This window comes from Artemia franciscana, chromosome 13 (assembly GCF_032884065.1).
Source record: "Artemia franciscana chromosome 13, ASM3288406v1, whole genome shotgun sequence".
Classification (NCBI taxonomy): Eukaryota; Metazoa; Arthropoda; class Branchiopoda; order Anostraca; family Artemiidae; genus Artemia; species Artemia franciscana.
Window position 1 is genome coordinate 48,387,547 of NC_088875.1, and position 19,585 is coordinate 48,407,131.

Sequence of the window (19,585 nt, forward strand, 5' to 3'; positions counted from 1 at the left end):
AAATGCATGTTTAACTAGCCTATTATCTTCTATCGATGATACCCTTTTCCAATATTTAACCATACTAATTAACCTACTCAGTCTCATACACTTTATTCCTATTCCCCCTCTTAGTACTAACCCATTAAACTTATTATCAAGGACTAACATACGCTTGAAAAACCTCAAATGCATTCTCTCTAAATTCAACCCCTTATTAAACCCCTAAAGCTCCGCCCCGTAATGCAAAGCCGATCTAACCCTAGCATTAAAAACACACTTTTGCAGTCCTACATCCCTAATTTCCTTGATACTACTTTTACTTAACAATCCCAGTAGTCTATTTCCCTTACTTTCTACTATCTTGAGATGTTTTTCCCATTTCCCATCTGACGAAAGCCTATAACCTAAGTACTGAAATTCATCTACGTAGTCTAGTGTCCTACCTTCATACGTAAACTGACACTGCGAATCTATCTGTTCTCCACTTTTCCTAAAAACCATTACCACCGACTTCTTTGTGTTTAACACTAGTTTCTTATTCCTAAAATAAGAAGATGCTAGATCTAGCAGTTGTTGTAAATGTTCTTTACTTTCCGCTACTAATGCTATATCATCCGCAAAAAGTAATGCCATAACGCTTGCACTTGAAAGCTGAATTTTTGGGGCGCCTCTGCCTATCAAATATTCTTCAAAATCATTAATATACAATGAAAATAGCCTTGGGGAAATTGTACATCCCTGCTTAACACCAAGTCTACTCCTAGTAACCCTAGTAACCCTAGAGTAACCCTAGAGAGTAACCCTAGAGAAATCCTTGCCTACTCGTACTACAATCTTAACTATATTCTACATAGATGCTATAATCTTAACAATGCGCTTGGTAGCCCTAGTGCTAACAACGACTCTATCATTAAACTTCTATCCACTCCATCAAACGCCCCTTTTAAATCCAAAAATGCAACAAATAGCCCGCCCTCTTTTCTCTAACCTGTTTCCTAATCATCCCCAATAAAATAAATATCTGATCTATAGGGCTATAGCCTTTTCTGAACCCTGCCTGCGAATCTGATAAAATTCTATTTTGTTCTATCCAACTGTATACCATATAACTCTATAATTCCCATGGTCTAATCTATCCCCTTTTTTAAATAACGGCATTAGAACAGACGTAGCCCAAGACAAGGGCCATTCTGCACTGTTCAATATACCGAAAAACATCCCTGCTATAACAGGCAGCAGCCACACCCGTCCCCACTTCCAAAGTGCGGTTGGTATTCCATCTATACCTGGAGCAGACCCGCCTCTCATTCCTTTCATTGTCTCCCAAACTTCACTTACTTGGATGGGAGCAACCAAATCATAATCACATTCTTGCATTGGCCTATCAACTTATCTACGCTTAAACTAGTTCCTCCTTGGTCCCTAATCACTTCGTTTTCTCTCTCCTCTAAATACGTAGGCAAAGAATCTACTGCTAGAATACCATCACAAACCTCTGTTCCTCTTATAGAATTTTTAACCATACGCCAAAAGATCCTAATATCTCCTTCTCTATAATCTTTTTTCAGTTGCTCTCCTGTCCTAATTTCATGCTCTTTTTTCTTAATCTTCAACATTTTCTTATCCTTATTCCGAATCAACTAATAATCCATATAAAATCTAGGATTTTCCCTGCTACCTATGCCATCCCTCGCTTTCCGCAGTACCTCTAAAACTTCCTGGCGTTTTCTTTCACAATCGTCATCAAAAAATCCATTCTTAATATCATTCTTAACTCTGCAATTTAACTTTGAACCTACCTTATATACAACATCATTTACTAATACTAACGGCTCCTCTATTTTTCCATCACCTAGTAAAACCAAACATTTCTCTAATTCCTGCTGAACTTCTTCACTCGTCATCATACTCTGAAAATTTTTCTCATACTCTCTTGTTACTTTCAGTACCTTTCTAATCCCTAAATCCCCAGTTTCCCTGCGTTTTTTCTTCCTATCACTATTAGTCGCTAGTTTCTTAGAACTAACCAACTCAAAAGTAGCCTAACAGGCAAGTGATCTGAACCTACACTGCCATCACCTCGAAATCCACACAAGATGCCAAAGAGGAATATCCACCAAAATATAATCAATTACGCTTAGAGAAGTCCCGGAAAAACAAGTGAAATTTCCCACACCTCCATCCTTTCCAACTCATGTCAATGCACACAAAGTAGTTTAGCACTGCGACTTAGAGTTACTCGCTTTGTCTATAGGCCACATCCAAAGTGGAACACGAGTAAGCGAAAAGTTGGTAAGCTCGGTTCGTCGGACCAATCTGATATAAAAGGGAGGGGGACCTTTTCTAGTCATTATAAAATTGAGCATCAGACATTTACTCATGGAAGAAAACCACATAAGGGGAAAACTATCCCCCGGCTTTTGGCAAAATTGGAAAAATAGTATCATAAAATGCCCCTCATTCATATCGTCTCTCTGAAGAAATAATATAATCCCAATCATAAAATAAAAAATATATGTAAAAATAAATTACTTATAATAGTGGAATTGAATGCTGCTGCTACTGATTCACTAATTTGATCAGGCTGGACGCAAGCGGTCGAGCTCAGAGTCCAACTAACTCTAGTGGGTTCTTGTCGAATCCTTCCGTCTCTAAGAGTTATTGGGGGAGGGGTTCGAGAATTCATTGCAACACAAAATCGTTTACTTCCTCTTGAAGAACGGCGAGTTGGTGTCAAAATAATATATTCTCCATTTTCATCAATCCAGCCACTGTGACATGTAAAACCTAGAATATGTAAAATGTAAGAACCACAAGAAAATGTTGGTTTTCCTCAAAATGCGAGAAAAAAAGTTTTAATTTTGCAAATAAGACGATTTTATCCGATGTTAAGAAATAAAAATGATAAAATCTTCATCATTATTTTTGTTTATATTTGTGTGGCCCTTAAATTGAGAATTATTTCAACAAACAAAATTGAGATGCCCTCTTAGAGAACGAAGCTAGAAAATGTTGAGACGACGAAAGAACAAACAAAAACAAAAAGAGACGAAGAGAAGAGAAGTAACGATCTTAGGGATTGAAGTGATTTCTAATATAAGAATTTTACTCCAAAGTTATCTTAAAGTTTTTACAGCTCAGTTCAAGGTAGGTATTACATAGTTTAGTTTAACTTATCACGTCACTAACTATAATAATACTAACGTCACAAATAATAATAAAAAAGAATCGTTAATGTTTTCGTCAATAGTTATACACCAATGCATTAAGTATTTCCTCTTAAACATTTAAATCTAAATTGAGAAACAAATATAATCAAAAGGCGGAGCCAATTCAATCTAGGGGAGGGACAAATTTGTAAGTTTTTTCAATTTTTCAGTAAAAATGTCACAAAAGGCATTATTCAATGAAACATCCCCGAAAAAAAATAGACGCCACTGCTATCTTATATAAGAGGAATGACATCATATGATGTCATGATGTACATGATGTCACAGTAATTTTATAACGTTATTGCAATTTACTACATGACATCATTTGTAAAAACCCAAGTTAATGCTCTTGACGAATTTTCTCAGATTTCTGACCTGTCCAGATCGTTTTTTTATGCGAGAATATCCTAAGATACAAATTTTTCCGAGAACATATGGAGCCGTTTTTGAGAATATACATAAATACATAATAGTTATACATAATAGAAGCCATTAATAAGCGCCCCACAATTGACGTCACTGCTATAAAGTTAATTTGACTTGGAATATTATAGGACAAACAGCGAAGCATGCCAGACGACAGGCATAAAAAAGAAAACCACAGCGTATACAATGAAAATTGTTTGACCCCCTTCCCCCCAAAAAAGGATAACAGGTTGAGTTCCAAAATTGATCTTCTCCGAGATTACAGTATCGAGCAGATATGGGTAAAATATGAAAGCCAACGAAAAGAATTAATTAAGGAATGGATTCCAGCAATTCAAAAGAAACTGCCTTCAAATAATCACATGCACAAGTAGAGTATTTCTTGAAAATTTTCCTGACTTAATTATTTGCAAATTTTATCGATACTACTAAATTTTTAAGAGTCAATCTGAGGTCATTATTACAGAAATAATAAAACAAACATCCCTGTATGCAGGCTACTTTGGTTAACCTTTAATACATCTCTGTCAGCCAACCGGTCGTCCGTGGTTTGCGGGGGAGGATGCCATAAAAAAAAATTTAAGGGAGATGGGATCTTCCTGAGAGGGTGTGAAGGAGAGATTTTAAAAAGATTGGGAAGGAGGAGAAGTTTGCTTAACAGTGTTGGCCTCAGGCGGCTTTGTACTGCGGTGAGTTGTTAGTAGTAGCAGCGTGACAGACAACTGCATTCTGGAGGCCAAAGCTATTTTTCTGAAGCTTTTTTTTCATTTCATTTCCTCTCCTCTTAGTGATTACAACACAGAATAATCAAAACTAAACTAGTCTCATTTTAGAAGTCATTTTAAATAACATAAATATTTATGTATATTTAAAGATATTTATCAATAAGATACAAAAGCAATAGGGCTATGGAACAGCAAAAACTTTTTCATACTTGAATACTCTTTTTTTTTCTGAAAGCAACTAAAATTTCACATTCCATTAATTTGGCTCTATTCCAAACCTGCTCTTTTACATTACATATCTAATTTTTCTTTATCTTTCAAAAGTTTTTAATTAAACCTATCTCATCTCTACTAAGCGATTCTTTTATTTATTTATTTATCTTATTGTATTTTTTATATCTATTTTCTTTTTTATTTATTTTTATTCTCCTAATTTACAACTAATATTGCTAAGAACTCAATACAGTACCAAGCCGTCTGAGCCCAACACAGCTAGACACACTCCCCCTCCATGCCAAACTATTTTAAGCCTCCCTTTTTACACCTTCCCGAGGAGTTTCAATTTCCATTGAATCATTTCTTGCAAGACCTTCCCAACCCATTCGGAGAGGGACCTGCTTTTCATTTGGCGCTAGATGGTTGGCCAAAAAGGACAATCTTTGGCAATTGGTCATCCTTCATCCGCAAAACATGTCCTAGCCATCTCAAATTTTCGCTCACTATACGACCAGAAACCAGGTTTGAACCGAATTATTTGTAGAACCTACGGTTCGAAACATGGCCAATCAGACAGGTACACAAACCAATGCGTGGACAAATCGACTGGAAAACATCTAACAAACCATTCTCCGTCATCCAGAGCACTCTTATTTCAGAACCATACTTGACCCCTGTCATCACTATTACCTCTAATATTCTAATCTTAGTTCGCAGGTTTGTCTTCCTATTCTTCCAAGCTTTTTTCAACTGTAAAAAACCTAGGCCTGGTCTATTCTACTTTTAACATCTTCGCTACATCCACCATCTTCACTGATAATACTGCCTAGGTAAATGAAGCTATCTACTTGATCGATTTTCTAGATGCCCGACATCACTTCTTTAACTGAACTTACTCCCAGTTTAAGTGGTTCACTCTTCTTAACATTAGTTTTTAAGCGTGTTATTGCGCCCTGAGCTTTCGTAACCTTAAAAAATAATTCATTTTTCTAACATTTTCGTCTAGGACACTCAAATTATCAGCATGATCTAAGTCTAGGAGAAATTTACTTGCCCAATTGATTCTATGCTCTCCCCTAGCGTTTGCCATGTTCCTCAGGACTAAGTCCATCAAAATGATCCATATAAATTCAATACGAAATCAGCTACGAACGAAGTTTTGAAACCAGTATTTCCTACCTTAGCCGCAACAACATTATTTGTGTACTAATAGCACTAATAGCACTAATAGCATAGCAGTAACCGTTATTCACGTACATAGCACATAGCAATCATAGCACTTTAAAAGTTTTTTTTTAATTTATCATTTTATATTTATTTATATTTTCTGTTTCAATTATGTACTTATATTTGTTACATTTGCTATCACTTCATAAAAAATTGCTTACTCCTGACTTAAAAAAATTCATTGTCGGAAATGATTTTAATAAGTTATTTGAACTGTGTATAGTTTTTCAAGAACGAAAAAAAATCTCTAGGATTTACTTCTTTGAAAAAAGATCTGTTCAACAAAATTGCCTTTGCAGTGGTTTGCGAATTACGAGCGATAAAGTTTTACCATACCATAAAATATGCAAATATCATCCCATAAATCATTAATTTATATAGGTAATTCAATTTCTTTATTGATTTCCAAATCAATTTTTGTACAGAGTAGATCAATTTTAAAACTTCAGATATCGGTCGAGAATTATTTCCCTATTACGGAATGATGACTTTAAAACGAGTTCATCTTCAGGGTCAAGGGGTTATATAATTGTACTGATTCGTTTATTCGTTTCCAAAAAATTTTTGGACCAAAAAATTTGTCTTCATGCAAGTGATTACTTAACAATTAAAAATAACTAGACAAAAGAATTTGAACTTTCTCCAACCTCCAACCTTGAGAACTTCCAGGAAAATGGGTTAGTATCCCTTCAGAATGGAGGTCATGTAACACTCCTGAATGATAAAATCTTTGATAAAAATGATATTTATGAGAATAACTAAACATAATGGCTTTCAAGCAGAATAAAGAAGACTCTTCCAGAATATCAGTATTCAATTCGCTGAAAAAAGATCCATTAATTCTGCAAAATCGTCTCCACAGAGCCTTTCCAAAGAATGATAAAATGTACATAAAATATGCAAATATTTTACAATAAATCAACGCAAGATATATGTTCCTGTCATACTTTAAAGCAAGAATTAGAAATTATGATCGCTTTTTTTAATATATAAAACTTCCATGGACGTTAACGTTCTTTTGGTTTCCGTAGAGAAGAATTGGGATCGTATTCATATATTCTGGAGTTTCATGAAATATAGGAAAAAGGAATATCTTATGGAAATTTGCCTTTTTCATTGGTTTTATTGATTTCCTAAGTACCATACTTCATATCTTTAAACACCATATCTGACATTGGCTTAAAGGAACATATTTTTATCCCTCGAAGTTAGATTTGTAGTCGTTTTTCATAGTTTTCATACAGTTCCCATAGTTTTGATTTTTTATTGATTTGATCAATAGGTGTGTACAGCCAACAGAAGAAACCTAAGGATTACTCGTGAGGGGAGCTGATACGAAACAAAATTTGACTGTAAGGCCAAATAGGTATACTTCTGCACATTTAGCGTGTTTTCACAAATATTGCGGATTTTCTTACTGGGGTAGGGGGGGGGGGGGTTCTAGAAGTAGATGTCAAGCAGGATATTTTTACGCCTAGCACCAAATAAAATTTCAGAAGACAGTCATTTGGTGTTGTTTTTTTTTCAAAATTCGTAAATAAAAATCTTATTTATTGGATTTATTTTATTCTTCCAAGGCGAAAAGACAATGTGATCTTACGAAGGTAAAAGGCAAGGTTAAACCAAGTGATTTGACCCAGGAATCTAAAAAATGAACAAAGTTGAATTATTCGTTTAGGCTTTTGAACGACCCTCTCATTGCTATGACATAGCGGCACTTGCATCATATACCTCGTGTAGCTCAAGAAGTGAAGTTAGGTTAATCCTAATAAAATATACCTAAATATGATAAAAATAACATACTTTGAAAGCAGATTTAGGATATATATCTGCAAATTGGGGGGGGGGGGTAAAGTACAGCGGGTCTGCATCCAAAATGTGTTAGCCACAATTATTGTGATATTATAAAGTAAATTTTTTTTTCTAACTTCACATTGTCTAAATACTTTGCCCCACCCCTAGTGAGCCAATATATAGCCAAGATTATACATTTCCCATTCTGTCAACTCTCTGTCTTTTCTCATGGTAAGTTGAAAAAACTGCGATAGAAACCGGTTTACAGTGCATCAATGCGTGAACAACTTGATCATACAAATACCAACATAGCTAGTGTAAACATGAGAGACATCCAAGTTTCTTTACTATATTGCATAATATTCACTTAATACCACTCACTCATTATCAGTCCTATTTAAAATATATCCAGATTCCTAAAATACATCATATTCTTCATTTAACAGCACTCAGTCACTGGTATTCCTATTTATCTTTTGTTTAATAGCTTCCTATTTTATTTTAATTTGCTTTTCATCTAACAAACCATAAATTGTTAATTTGACAATAAGGAAACGCACTGAGTACACACTGGCAAAAAACATGATTTAGACTTAAATTACACACAACGTGACACAAAGCTTTCTAAAAGTCATGAAGTAAGAAAGTGAAGTTAATGCAAAGAAAACTTTAGAGATAAAATAAATAGTAATAAAGAACTGAATAAAATAAACCATAAATAAGTTCAGAAAATAAATACAAATAAACAAAATAAATGGAAAAATAAAGAGTTCACACTAGATATTTTACAAATTTATAACTTTCAGGAAAACAATATTGACATCAAATCATTAATTTCCCCCCCCAAAAAAAATCCTCAGAAAACCATCTACTGACAGCACACCCAACGATTACACAACTCTTAGAGCTTCACTAGTTAAAACTAAAACAAAACTCCATCTGATGCACTGTCGTGCTTACAGGCAGCACGTCGACAAGAGTGCCGGCAAAAAAGTAGAACACCTGTAGTAGGTGCTTCACTATATACATTACCTAGAATAAATTTCACAACTAAATTTGGCACGAACCCTTTATCTTTACCCCTTTATTAACAGCCTTTATTTAAGTCGCGAAATTTCATAACAGACGTTCATCATTCAGTATATTACTGACAAAGTATTTTTTTCACTTTTTTTTAAAGTTCGCTTGACCTATGGTCCCCAAAAAATATTGTTTAACCAGTCTTGACATGCATTATGACATAAACTTAATCCTGATTAAGTGCCTTCCCTTAATCCATTTTTGCCTTCCGCTTTGACGCCCATTATGACCATAAGAAAGAACATAAAACTCTTCTTCGTCAGGCCTGTACAGTTTAAAGTTTTGCATCCCAGGTTCTGACAGAGGAGGGAATATTCACCTTCCATATTTATTATATATTTCAAAGTAAATATTTATGTATTTAACTTCTGTTTTTCACAAGTAACACTCTTAAATCTTTAGCACTTTCCTTTGTCTTTAAAAATAGATGAATCTATTAAAGGAGTAATAAGATAGAAGACAACCTGGAAATAGGTTACCCACAATATATAATAGCGCATCAAAGGGGGAAGAATGTCCGTCTTACCATCAGAAGCTCGAGAAATAAGATTGCAATTTCCTTTCATGTCGACCATTTCGGAACTTCTACAGCCAACTTCAAAACTCTGAACTCCCTGTTCGGTACAACTAGATCCCTGATCAAATCCCAGATCTCGATGTTGCCAAGTAACAATATGCTTCCCTGAATTAGGACAGGATGTAGCAGGGATAGAAGAAGCTGAAATGGAGAAGGGGATCATTAGTGCTTGATATGTAGACCTTTCTCGGCCAACCGTATCTGCAGGAAATGACTTGAGATATAAAGATTAATTCCCTTTATTTATGTGTTTATAGGTTATTCATTTGACTTTGAAGTTTATCTCCTTCTTAGCTTATACCTGACTAAGAGTAAAGTAGATCAAAGCATGGAAAAATAAAACAAGGCAAGGAAATAGGGAGACAAGAACAACAGAGCTGCAGTTTCCTATATTACAGTTATGATGGATGAAAATAAACGCCAGGCTTTAAAAGGGAAAAGAAAAAGTCGACCTGGAAGGATACAACTTGACGAGATTTTATTACTAGTCTCTGCAGGTTTATGCTCTATTTTTTTTTTTTTTGTAATAGTGGGGCTTAATTCAGTTACACCCGCTTATGGTAAAAACCATTAAAATACCATTGAAATAAAAATAATTTTTTGGTGTCATGGATTAGTGCTATGTACGAGAATAATACTGCTGCGGTTAAGGTAGGAAATGATTTTTTTTTTGCCATTACCATTGAAATAAAAATAATTTTTTGGTGTCATGGATTAGTGCTATGTACGAGAATAATACTGCTGCGGTTAAGGTAGGAAATGATTTTTTTTTTTTTTTTTTTTTTTTTTTTTTTTTTTTTTTTTTTTTTTTGGTAATAATGGGGCTTAATTCAGTTACACCCGCTTATGCTAAAAACCATTAAAATACCATTGAAATAAAAATAATTTTTTGGTGTCATGGATTAGTGCTATGTACGAGAATAATACTGCTGCGGTTAAGGTAGGAAATGATGTTCGCAGCTGCTTTCGTATTAAATCAGGAGTTAAACAGGGTTGTGTTCTATCCCCGTTTATATGGATCGCTTTGATAGACTTTTTTTGAGGAGTAAGGGAAAGGCAATGGGAGAACAGGTAGTTATATGGGGAGGAAGAAATTTCCCTGACTTAGATTATATTGATGACTTAAGCATCCTACATTAAAGTGTAAGAAAAATGAATGAGCTTTTAGAGGTTTGCGAGTTCAGGGTGCTAGAATAGGGCAGATTATTAATGTTAAGAAGACTAACTCGCTAAGGCTAGGAATAAGTGAAGATGAAAAGGTAACGTTGGGCACCGAAAAGATTAAACAAGTGGACAGCTATACTTACCTTGCTGGTATTATTAGTTAAGACGGTAGGAGCATTGAAGATGCTATAAGTACAATAGCCAAGGCTCGGGGTATTTTTTCTCAATTGAAAAAAGTTTGGTAGAATAGGAAGATAAGTCTGCAAGGAAGACGTTCTGCGGATGAGGGTTGACAGATTGGCGAAGATTGTTCTTTTCGGCGAACCGTCTAGGGCTAAACGGAAAGTAGGTCGTCTGTGGTTGGGACGGGAGGATGTCGTAAAGAAAGATTTAAGGGAAGTAGGAACTTCCTGGGAAGGGATAAAGACGGAGGCTTTGAATATATTAGCATGGAGGTGGAGCATACGTAACTGTATTGGCCTCATCGGCATGGTTCTGCAGTGAATTGTTAGCAGTAATACTAGTAGACATGAAAAAAAATATGGCTCCTGGGCGTTTCTTAGGTCAATTCGTACTTGAAAACTGTAATTTCTAAGAATTGTTTTTTCGAGTGTTTAAAAACTATGAAGAATTGAGACAGTATCATATTCTTATCAATTTTGCTACGTTTAACCGTAAAACTAATTACCTACACTTGAAAATACTGTCATAAAAATTCAAAATTATCAGTCTGTTCATTCTCAAAGGAAACTACGTCTTCAAAAGCAAACCACAACTTCTAAAGTTCTTCGGTACCATGGGTTTTTAGCTTATTTTTTTGCTGATTTTTTCCCACGTTTCTATTTTTTTTAGTTTGATGTTTGCTAGAAACAAAAACTGCATAACTGCATACAGTGTTCTTTTCCAATAGAAATTAGCTGTTTTACGAATTTTTTTAAGGTTATGTTGTGCAGTTAACATATTCACACATTCAGATTTTAACTGTACTTGTTACTTCAAACCTCAATACCTTGGGCTTTATTAAATTAAATTAGAAAAAAGTTCTTTAACTGAAAGTAAGGAGTGGCATTAAAACTTTAAACGAACAGAAAAATCATAGTTATGAAGCTGCTTAGGTAAAATTAAATGCTAAGATTGGCCGGAAAATTACACAAGTAAGTTATTACTTATATCGGCCATTATTTTACAAAATTTGAACTTCAGCATAAAGAGGAAGATATTGACGAGGGGAAGAACTTCATCATATAAGTAATATGAGGGGGTTCGCTCCCTCGTCAATACCTCGCTCTTTACGCTAAAGTTCGATTTTTGTTCCAATTGCTTAAGAATGACCCCTGAATCACAAAGGCCGTTTAATTAGAATAAATAGCTATTTTGAAATTACAACAACGTAAACACCAAGTTGTTGACGAGGGGCGAAACCCCTCATATAGGTAATAATTTCTGATCGTTTTAAGTTTCAATGTTACTCCTTACTTTCAGTTAAAGTAACTTTTTTTTAAATTTATTTCCTAATCGTTTTTTAAACAATGCAGGATATCCAGCGCCCTTTCATGGAGATTATCTTACCCCATGAAAACTCCTGCATGGAAAGATCCTCGCACGAAACCCAATCCCCACCACTAGAAAAAATCCCCCTGAAAACATCTGCATACTTATCAATAACAAATAATATATGTAAACAATAGGCGAAGTTCATAACTTGCAGCCCTTCCCCCGAGGACTATGGGGGATTAAGTCGTCCTCAAAGACATAGTTATTAGATCTTTCGACTATATTGAACAAAATGGCAATCACAAAATATTGATCCGGTGACATTGGGAAAAAAATGAGCGTCAGAGGGGGCCTAGTTGCCCTCCAAATTTTTTGGTCACTTAAAAAGGGCACTAGAAGTTTTAATTTTTGTTCAAATGAGCCCTCTCACGAAATTATTGGACCACTTGGTTGATACGATCACCCCTGGAAAAAAGCAAAAAAAAAACAACAAAAAAACAAAGAAACAAGTAAACACGCATCCGTGATCTTTCTTCTGGTAAAAAAAAACATAATTCCACATTTGTGCAGATAGGAGCTTGAAACCTCTACAGTAGGGTTCTCTGATACACTGAGTTTGATGTTTTCATTAAGATTCTATGATTTTTAGGGGTGTTTCCCCCTTTTTTCAAAAATAAGGCAAATTTTCTCTGGCTCGTAACTTTTGATGGGTAGGACTAAAGTTGTTGAAACCTATATATTTAAAATCAGCATAAAAATATGATTCTTTTTGTGTATCTATTGGTATCAAAATTCATAATTTTTTTTAGAGTTTTGGTTACTATTGAGCCGGGTTGCTCCTTACTTAAGGCTTGTTACCACAAAATGTTTGATTTAACAGGAAAGGATAAAATAAATGAAAAATAAAATCAAATAAGTGAGAAAACGAGGATTTTGCCAGCCAGTAGCAAATTATAAAGACGAAAAACAAGCAAATATTTTGACAAGGACTTCCGCTAAGTCGTCCTCAGTGCAAAAAAAAAAAAAAAAAAAAAAAAAAAAAAAAAAAAAAAAAAAAAAAAAAAAACAACATCAACAAAATCTAACCTTCCGAAGTGAATTTGAAGAGAAGGGGAAAATACACTGAAGCAAAAAAAACAAGAAAAAAAAAACAGAATCAATAAAAAGAGAATTAACCAATTGATTGAATAAATATTCTTCGCCTTGCAATGGATTTCACCGGTCTGCAATTTTGGTTTTAATTAGTTATGCGGACAGGTTGTCTTAAATTAGACTGGACGAAAATATTTATAAAGTCTTTTAATATTAAGTTGTTATAAATTCAGCTTTATCTCCTGTTTCTATCCTGCTTCTATTTGCAAATCTCAGGGACTTATCTATTGAAATTTTGTGTCCATGCAGACGTTCCCCTAGTTGTTGATGGTTCTACAAATGTAAAATTTCTCACATGAACACGGGACTCTGTAGACACCACTACCCATTATAGGGTCAGTTTTATCCTTTCCCAAGTTGAAAAAAGGTTCCACTTTTTGTTCAGTTTTGAAAGAAACAGAGAGATTATGTTTTTTTTTTAAATAAAGAAATTACTAAGAGACATAAAGAGATACAAGGCCGACCCAAAGTGATCGCTATCTAAATTTCGTACTCAATCTACACCCTCCTTCTATGAAAAGAGGGATAGTAATTTCTTTAGTTGACAGAGTTAAGAAAAAATTTGTTCACGTGATCATGTAAAACCTGAATTAAATTACGTTAAAGATATTCTATTCTGCAATGGCTACTCGACCAATCTAATTGAACATATAATAGATAGACGATTAACAGAGGTAATACAGGAAAATAGGGAACCCGTCCCCCTTGATTCAGTTACTCTGACAATTGAGAACAAAACTTTCAAAACATCACCATGCGTCTCGAAACTCAGAGACAAACTTAGAAAAAAACATAATCTCTCCGTTTCTTTCAAAACTGAACAAAAAGTGGAACATTTTTTCAATTTGGGAAAGGATAAAACTGACCCAATAATGGGTAGTGGTGTCTACAGAGTCCCGTGTTCATGTGGGAAATTTTACATTGGTAATATATATATATATATATATATATATATATATATACATATATATATATATATATATATATATATATATATATATATATATATATATATATATATATATATATATATATATATATATATATATATATATATATATATATATATATATATATATATATATATATATATATATATATATATATATATACATATATCAAACAGTTCGTGGTAACGAACTGTAGTAAGGAGCGACCCGGCTCAATAGTAACCAAAACTCTAAAAAATGGAATTTTGATACCAATAATAGCTATATCAAAAGAATCGCATTTTAATGCTGGTTTTAAATATATAAGTTTCATCAAGTTTAGTCTTACCCATCAAAAGTTACGAGCCTGAGAAAATTTGCGTTATTTTAGAAAATAGGGGGAAACACCCCCTAAAAGTCATAGAATCTTAACGAAAATCACACCATCAGATTCAGCGTATCAGAGAACCCTATTGTAGAAGTTTCGAGCTCCTATCTACAAAAATGTGGAATTTTGCATTTTTTGCCAGAAGGCAGATCACGGATGCGTGTTTATTTGTTTTTTTGTTTTTTTTTTGTTTTTTTTTCCCCAGGGGTGATCGTATCGACCCAGTTGTCCTAGAATGTTGCAAGAGGGCTCATTCTAACGGAAATGAAAAGTTCTAGTGCCCTTTTTAAGTGACCAAAAAAATTGGAGGGCACCTAGGCCCCCTCCCACGCTAATTATTTTCCCAAAGTCAACGGATCAAAATTCTGAGATAGCCATTTTATTCAGCGTAGTCGAAAAACCTTATAACTATGTCTTTGGGGACGACTTACTCCCCCACAGTCCCCGTGGGAGGGGCAACAAGTTACAAACTTTGACCTGTGCTTACATATAGTAATGGTTATTGGGAAGTATACAGGCGTTTTCAGGAGGATTTTTTTGGTTGGGGGGAGGGATTGAGAAGAGGGGGATATGCTGGGGGAACTTTCCATCGAGAATTTGTCATGGGAAAAGAAAACTTCCATGAAGGGAGAGCAGGATTTACTAGCATTATTTAAAAAAAAAATTAAAAAATAAATGTGAAAAAGCTTTTTCAGCTGGAAGTAAGGAACAGCAATAAAACTTAAAACAAACAGAAATTATTACCCATATAAGGGGCTCACCTCCTTATGATACCTAGCTCTTTACGCTAAAGTATTTTTAGTAATTTCAACTATTTATTCTACGGCTTTTGTGATTCAGGGGTCATTCTTAATGAATTGGGATAAAATTTAAGCTTTAGTGTAAAGAGCGAGGTACTGACGATGGGGCGAATCCCCTCATATATGTAATAAAAACATGAGAATACAAAAATTCTTTACGTAAGCTAATTTATAAGCTACGTAAATCTTTTACCAATAAAAAGATTCGTAAAAAATTAAAAGTTCTAGTTGCCTTTTTAATTAACCAAAAAATCGGAGGGCAACTAGGCTTCGCCCCCGCTCTTTTTTTCTCAAAATCATTCGATCAAAATTATGAGAAAGGCATTTAGCCCCCCCCCCCCAAAAAAAATATGCAAATTTCGTTTTGATTATTCCTCTGCGGAAAGCCAAAATCAAAACATGCATTGATTCAAAAACGTTCAGAAATTAAATAAAAAAAAACAAGTTTTTTCAACTGAAAGTAAGGAGTGACATCAAAACTTAAAACGCACAGAAATTATTTCGTATATGAAAGAGGCTGCTTCCTCATCAATGCCCCGCTCTTTACGCTAAAGTTTGACTCTTTCTCTCAATTCTTCTTTCTAAAACAGTAAAAAACTTTAGCGTAAAGAGCGGGGCGTTGATGAGGAAGCAGCCTCTTTCATATACGAAATAATTTCTGTGCGTTTTAAGTTTTGATGTCACTCCTTACTTTCAGTTGAAAAAACTTGTTTTTTTTTATTTAATAGTAGAAAAGAGAAAATGTTCGAATATTCTGTCCTGGCAATAATTCCCGTCGTTTATAAAAACGATCAGTAGTAAGTAAAATCATACGAATTGGTATCATAAGTTTTTTTTAAGGAGATAAAATAAAATATTTCTCACTTCGAGCCAATGAAGGGATCAAGGCAGGCCTGGTCTTCTTAGAGAGTGGTACCTGAAAATCTAAGGCTCAGGCAACCGAGGCAAGAACTATTTGAGAGGCTGAAGGCCAAGTTGCCGACCGTAGTGAGCGGAGGAAGGCAACAAAAACTTTCACAGAGGGCTTTCTGCAAGCGAAGGGCGTCACAAAATAATTCTTCATATTTTCTTTATGTGACTCTTCTTCTGAATAGTATATGATATTTTCGAGCAGGACATCTCTATGTGCATACAAGAGAGGCCCAACCAAAGCAAGAGCCCGCGTGAGTGCTAACCGCCAAACGTATTGAGCAAATCGAGGGGAGGGAGGTGAAAGGATCCTGAAAGGGCATAAGGCATGAGCCAAAAGCGTAAATCCAAGGGCCCGGGTGCCCTAATTAGAGAAAGGACCCGTTTGTTAGGAGCGTTGATTGCAATTTGTTTCGATGGAAGCGAGTCGACACAGGTGGCTAAATGCCCAGTAAATGAACTTTCTACAAGTCGGGACGTCTGCGAAGCGGGCCTTCTTGGCTAGTACTACATAATACATAACATTGAACATTATAGGAGTTGTAATAAGTATTTACTTGCTTAATATTACGATATATTCTTCCCTGTCTAGATTTTATCATTAATCTTTCCCTAGGAAAGGGAAGTTTTCCGGTGCAGCTTAAGGCGGTGAAAACCATTTCCCTTCACAAAGGTGTTTTCTATATAGCAAGACAGATATAGAAAACTGGAAATCCATATCAATTCTATATTTCAAAGATAGTGAAGGAAGTGGTATATAGACGGCTCAATGATTTACTTCAGATGAATAGGCTTTTGAGTATGACACAGCTTGGGTTTCGTAAGGGTCACTCTACGATGTACGCCTTTCGGTTCTGGTTCAAAGCGATAACTGTGCATTAAACTCAGGTACCATACCTATGTCTATTCTCATTGACATTAGAAAAGCGTGTCACAAGGTTGACTACCAACTGTTGTTTCATCGAATGATAAATCTTGGAATAAATGTAGTTTGTCTAAGATGGTTTGGCAGCTATATTCACGGTACGGTATCGTCACGGTCCCTTAAAGTTGTTCTAGATGTTGTCGTCTCATCGTCTTGTCCTGTGAAAAGTGGTGCGCCTCAGGGCTCTGTACGGGGCCATTTACTTTATCTATTTTAAGTGAATATGATGCGCTTTTATCTGGAGGATATATGAATTACTTCCTTTGTGGATGATACTGCACTAACAGTATTTGCAAAACATGTTGATGATTCAGTAGCAAAAGCTAAAGTAGTGGTACAAGTGGTACAATTGTACAAGTAAAGTCACTACTGGAAGCATCATAGGGACATTATTTCCGCAGAAATTTCACGAGGAGTAGACATTCTCAGAAAACTGACGCATATTCTGCCAGAAAGTACTCTTCGATCTACATATTTTGCAATAATCCACCCGTATAGGTCCTATTTCATATGGATGCGGTGTGGAAGAGCAACTTTTATGTTAATTACAAGCGTGTGTAAATTCTACAAAATAAAGCAGTAAGAATAATTGGGAAGTACGTAAAAAATGCGAAAGACACCAGCACATCCTTCAAGTCTCTAAGGCTACTCAATGTTGGACAGATAAGGGACTATCAGGAGGCGATGTTTGTGCATAATTCTGTGCATAATTTAGTCCCGGAAACTTTTAATGAGTTTTAGCGGTTCAGAAGTTTTGTTCATGAGCCTGATACAACAAGACATGATAACTTGATTGTGGAAATAGAAAATAGTATGAAATCTGGTTTTACTTCAAAGTGTCTTGGCCCTTCTGTATGGAATTCACTTCCTGTAAGCGTTAGGGCGGCTGAACACTTCCAAAGGTTTAAAAACGGATTAAAAAGGGCATTTCTTGGGGAATTAATTGTTGGTTTTGTTTTGTTGTTGCTGTTTTTTGGGGGGAAGGTGGCTGGGGGAGGGGGTTAAAGCAGTGGAGGTGGATGGAGTTGTATTTGGTTAGTGGTTGTTACCCTGGTTGTGTTTGGGAGAAGGTGATTGTCTTTAAAAAAAATTAATCGGTTTAGGATGCTTCAATCAATGTTTATGTAGATATGTTTTTGTATTTTTTCAGTTTTTTGTTTAATTTAATTTATTAGTTTAGGATGCCTTTCAGAATGCTTATGCAGGTAATATGGCAAAAACTAAAAATTTTTTCCCTAGCGTAGGGATTTATCAAACAATTCGAACGAAGTGTAGTACGGAGCGACCCGGCTCAATAGTAACTGAAACTCTAAAAACAGAATTCATCAAAAGGATCGCATTTTTATGCTGATTTTCAATATATAAGTTTCATAAAGTTTAGTCTTACCCATCAAAAGTTACGAGCCTGAGAAAATTTGCCTTATTTCCGAAAAAAGGGGGAACAACCACCAAAAAGGCATAGAATCTTAATGAAAATTACACCATCATATTCAGCATATCAGAGAACCTACTGTAAAGGTTTCAAGCTCCTATCTGCAAAAATGTGGAATTTTGCATTTTTTGCCAGAAGAACGATCACGGATGCTTGTTTTTTTTTTCTTCCACAGGGGTGATCTATCGACCCAGTGGTCCAAGAATGTCACAAGAGGGCTCATTCTAATGGAAATTAAAAGTTCTAGTGTCGTTTTTAAGTGACCAAAAAATTGGAGGGCAACTAGGCCCTCTCCTATGCTCAAGTTTTCCCGTAGCAACCAGATCAAAATTTTAAGATAGCCATTCTATTGAGCATAGTCAAAAAACAAATAAACATGTCTTTGAGAACTATTCATTCCCCCCACAGTCCCTGGGGGAAGGGCTCCAGGTTATGAACTTTGCCCATTGTTTACATATAGTAATGGTTATTGGGAAGTGTACAGACGTTTTCAGGGGGATTTTATTTTGTTTCAAATGTCAGACAGCAACTGAGTGGTATACCACAAAAAGGGGCCGTTTCGAAAATAATGAATGGTTAAAATATTTCATGAAAAAAAAATTTCATGAAAGAAAATTAAATTTTTCTTTATTTAAACAAAACATCACACGGAACTACCGTAACTGATGCCTTAAAATCCAACCCTCAAGCCATTTCTGAATTTAAGGGGCCATCCTTCCATATATAAGGGGACACAGTCGAAAAAAAAAATGATTAATTTTTTAAGAAGTCTTCAACCGAAAGCACAAATATCTTCAAAGATAAACCTCGGAAAAATTAATAAATATTTATCAATATCTAGTGACATAACTAAATTCTAATTACAAGACAGACAATTAGGCTAGAATTGGTTTTATTAGGGAGGGGGGTCATGACACTAAAGAGGTTCAGAAACGAGGAAGCCATAAATGAATAAAGCAATATTTCTGTTATTTTGCTACATGTTGCAGTCTACAAGAGTTCCCAGACTTTGGATATCGAATGACCAATAAATTATTTCCAGTTCTGGAACTGGAGCTAAACATTTCCAGTTCTGGAAGTAGCTTTTTTCCCTATCAATTTCTAAGGGATAAAAATAAAGCCATATTTCTTTTGTCCAATACGAATTGAATCA

General features: G+C 35.0%; 1 protein-coding gene across 5 annotated transcripts in view; it reads right to left on the reverse strand.

Moving 5' to 3' along the window:
- Positions 1-19,585, reverse strand: part of LOC136035032 (uncharacterized) — a 321,337-nt gene that overhangs the window by 9,544 nt on the left and 292,208 nt on the right. For all 5 annotated transcript variants that reach the window (XM_065716624.1, XM_065716625.1, XM_065716628.1 and 2 more), the window contains 2 exons: positions 9,189-9,380; positions 2,515-2,769 (listed from right to left, as the gene is read on the reverse strand). In XM_065716624.1, coding sequence (XP_065572696.1) covers positions 2,515-2,769; positions 9,189-9,380 — 447 coding nt within the window. The remainder of the gene's footprint in view (positions 1-2,514; positions 2,770-9,188; positions 9,381-19,585) is intronic.